A 4079-nucleotide genomic window follows, 5' to 3' on the forward strand; every position below is an offset into this window, starting at 1 on the left:
CTATGCTTTAATTATGTTCAATTTGTAACAATGAAAATACATCCTGCATATCAGATATTTACATGATGATTCATAACAGTAGCAAAATTACAGTTATGAAGTAGCAACAAAAATAATTTTATGCTTGAGGGTCACCACAACATGAGGAACTGTATTAAAGGGTCGCAGCATTAGGAAGGTTGAGAACCACTGACCTAGATGCACAAGAACAATGGACAGAACTTGCTTAAGGCAAAGATACACCTGTTATAGACCTGGAGCATGACTACCCATTGTGACCTGCCTAGTTAGCAAGTTATGATAGGTCACCCTGTGAGGCTACTTTCTGTCACTGAACTTGTCAGATTTACCACATGGCACTTTTTAAATTGAGGTATGAGATCCTATTCTGAGGTAAAGATGAGGTAGGAATGGTTGGGGCTTCAAATTTCATAATAAGAGATGTTCAGCAACTAGTAGTTTGCCCTGCCGTGAAGATTAAACATTTTAAACATTTTAGTTTAAAAATGTTTCTGCTGAAAGCTTATTATGGGCAAGTCTACTCATTTAAATTTTTTAAGGGAGAAGTAAAGTTTCTTATATGCCTGCAGGGTCTTAATTGTCTTTGGCTCAACATAATTCAAATGCTAAGGCCCAAAATAATACAAATGCTACAGTGGCACATTCTGGGGAGGCCTGTTCTGAACCCCTACAATAGCCATAGACTAATTTAGCTTATCAGCTTGTTAGCACCAATAGAAATCTTTTTTTTTTGAATTTATTCAATTATCCCATTCTTTTCCCCTAAAATTTCCTTCCTCTCACCCTATAATCAGAACCCTATGTGGTTTCTGCTTGAATCTGTGTTTCCCAAATTGCAATACAAATAAACCCTTATTGCCTCGTGTTTTGGCTTTTTAATTTTATGTTGAGATAATCTTAAATTTTTCCAAAATATTTTAAGAATTAGCCTTAGATAATTTGTTTACTTTATACAAATAAATAACAAAATAGCCAGAGCACATATATCTAGAAGTTACAAAGGAAAACATTTTAAGAGCCTTTTAAACAGGATAAGCATGAAAGAACAGGGTCAGCATGGCCAGCAAAGACCAGTGTATGATAAAATAAGCTGGACCATCCAAGCAGGGCCAGTAAGAAGAAAATCTTGGATATAGAACTCCAGAATGTTCTATTAATTTAATTTCCCACAAATTATCACTGTTTTTAAAAAAATTTTAACTAATAAATTTACTGCATAAAGCTCTATGAAAACTTCATGCTTATTAGCATATATTTTAATCCTAAATAAAACTGTAAGATTCTCATTTCACCAAGTAGAAATACAAGCAGAGATTTCTGATACCTTAAACAATAATGTTAAAAATCTGTCTAATGAAAAAAATAATTGGATGCCTGAACCCAATTATTCAATCATTCAAACTTATTCACTGAGCACCTTGCCAGGAGGCATTCTGCTAGAGTTGGGGACTCAGTACAACAGAGATATACAGACCTAACGCCCTGAGCAAATCACTGAGGCCAAGATTCTGCGTGGGCAACATCAGTTAAGGGTTGGGACTTTGTTTCAAGAAGGGTTGTTTTTGTCTAGTCTATACATTATAATAACCCCTCGCCCCCCACACAATAAAGTTTATAGTTTTTAGTTTATGTAATTTCTTCTTAAATAGAATAAAACTCCTTGAATAAAGTGATTGCCTGTAGACCACTAGATACTCATGAGTGTTGCAAGGTGCTTGTATCCAGGCAGGTGCTGAGTGACCTTTGGGTAAACATTCATTTGGGTAAATATCAATGCAAGTCAGAGGAGATGGAGATGTTTCTTTATGTTTCCAGGTTCCTGTCGTCTCTGTGATGACTACTGGTTCTTCCCTAAGGATAATGGAGTAGTAGTTTATACTGTTACACAGGGCAGTCAGGAGATTCTGAAAATCAAAAAATCCACCATGAGATGTCAGAGATATGAATGCAGTGGGGTGGGGATTAGACAGAAGAGTGTTATTTGAAGAAAATTTAAATTAGGCAAGTAAATAGGACAGAGTGACAGGAAAGAGCAGGGACAACAGAACATCAGTAGGAATTGGAAAACCATTTGGTTTTATGCTTTCATTGTCTGAATGAGAAGAAAATGTCCCCAGAGGTAAACTAAATTTTCAATAGCACAGAACACTTAGTCCATAGAGGCTGAATTAGAGAAAGATGAGCAGAATGAAGGCTGGTAGTGAGGGGAGAAGTTGAAAGCCAGAAGTGGAGGGGAAATGAGAGGCTGAATCAGTGCCTAGAGTTTCGGGAAGGAGCACTTTTTTCTTCTTCTTTTTTTTTTTTTTTTTGGTGGTGGTGGTTTGTTGGTAGAAGAAGGAAGTCAGAATAGAGGTATTTTGGAGCAGTTTTATTTTTTTAAAAAGCCAAAGACAAACTTTCCTGAGAAAAAAATAACATCTGTAACTCAAATGCTGCTTCTGCAAATTCCATTGCTAGCAGTTCTCCTCACAACTGGTGACAATGAAGATGGTAAGAACTCTGGCAACTGCCCTGTTGGGTGGAAAAGAGGGTGAGTGAGTTGTGTGTGTGTGTGTGTGTGTGTGTGTGTGTGTGTGTGTGTGTGTGTGTGTGTGTGAGCGTGCACGCTTTGATCAATGTGTTTGGTTAAGGCGTAAATCTTTTTGTAAAGATTTTTAATTGACTTTTAGAGAGAGGGGAAGAAAGAGGGAGAAGGAGAGGGAATCATCAATCGGCTGCCTCCTGCACTTCAGGAGAATGTCAGTGTAGTTCTCAGTATCCCGTACTCGGGGACCCTGTCCCCTTCTGAAGGTTGTTTGTAAAGCCTGGGGCCCTGGGCAGCTGAATGTCTGCTGAGGTAGCCATGGCTTCCCTAATTTACCAATTCTGAGTGTTTCCTTCCTGGCACCTTTCTTCATTTTCTCTCCATCCCGATGCCTTTTCTTCTCCTCATTCTACCTGTTCTTTTGCCACAGCCTTCCAGGAGATCTCCTTCATAATTATCCACAGCTCCTCCTTCTACAGCCATTCCTGGGTGAAAATTCGGCACTCTGGTTGGTTGGGTGACTTGCAGACTCATGGCTGGGACAACAACTCTGGCAGAATTATTTTCCTGCGTCCTTGGTCCAAGGGCAACTTGAGCAAGGAAGAGATAAAAGAACTGGAAGAATCCTTTCGTTTGTTCTCCATTGAAATGCCGCACGAACTTCACAAACATGCCACTCAATGGCAGCTTAAATGTAAGTTCAATACCCAAAATGGGGAAATGCAATGTGCTGGGTGAGGTGTGTGTTTCTCAATGAGTTCCTTATTCTAATTTCTTCACTCATTCAATCTCTTCAGCATTCTCTGTCTGTACATTTCATTCACCCTGGGTTATTATAATCACAACTAGAGGCCCGGTTCACAAAAATTTGTATACTCGGGGCGGAGGAGTGTCCCTCAGCCCGGCCTGTGCCCTCTCACAGTCTGGGGCCCCTCAGGAGATAACGACCTGCTGGCTTAGGCCTGCTCCCAGGTGGCAGAGGGCAGGCCCAATCCCTAGGTGCAGCCCCTGGTCAGGCTCAGGCAGGCCCAATCCCTAGGTGCAGCCCCTGGTCGGGCTCAGAGCAGGGCTGATTGGGGAGTTGGGGCGCCACCCCCTGTCATGCACAGAGCAGGGCAGATTGGGGAGTTGGGGCACCGCCCCCTGTCATGCACAGAGTAGGGCAGATTGGGAGGTTGCAATGCGCCCCCCTCACACGCTCAGGGTAGGGCCCATTGGGGGGTTGGGGCACCGTCCCCTGTCACACTCAAGGCAGGGTCGATGGGGAGGTTGCGATGCCACCCCCTGTCACGTAACAGAGCAGGGCCGATCAGGGCGTTGGGGCGCCGCCACTCTCACACTCAGGGCAGGGCCGATGGGGAGGTTATGGCTGTACCCCATCACACACAGAGCAGGACCCGTGAGGGGGAGAGTTTGGGGCTCCGCACCCTGTCCCCACACAGCAGGGCCGATCAGGGCGTTGGGGCGCCACACCCTGTCACACACAGAGCCGCAGGGCAATCAGGGGGTTGGGGAGCTCCCCCCTATCAGGCAC

General features: G+C 43.2%; 1 protein-coding gene across 1 annotated transcript in view; it reads left to right on the forward strand.

Annotated features, from left to right (window-relative positions):
* Positions 1-2422: 2422 nt before the first annotated feature.
* Positions 2423-4079, forward strand: part of LOC102761194 (T-cell surface glycoprotein CD1a) — a gene marked incomplete at its 3' end in the record, with an annotated part of 4070 nt that continues 2413 nt past the window's right edge. The window contains exons 1-2 of the mRNA XM_006761216.2: positions 2423-2511; positions 2976-3239. Of these exons, the coding sequence (XP_006761279.1) occupies positions 2451-2511; positions 2976-3239 (325 nt within the window). The remainder of the gene's footprint in view (positions 2512-2975; positions 3240-4079) is intronic.

The sequence above is a fragment of the Myotis davidii genome, unplaced genomic scaffold (assembly GCF_000327345.1).
Source record: "Myotis davidii unplaced genomic scaffold, ASM32734v1 scaffold3658, whole genome shotgun sequence".
In the NCBI taxonomy this organism is placed as follows: domain Eukaryota; kingdom Metazoa; phylum Chordata; class Mammalia; order Chiroptera; family Vespertilionidae; genus Myotis; species Myotis davidii.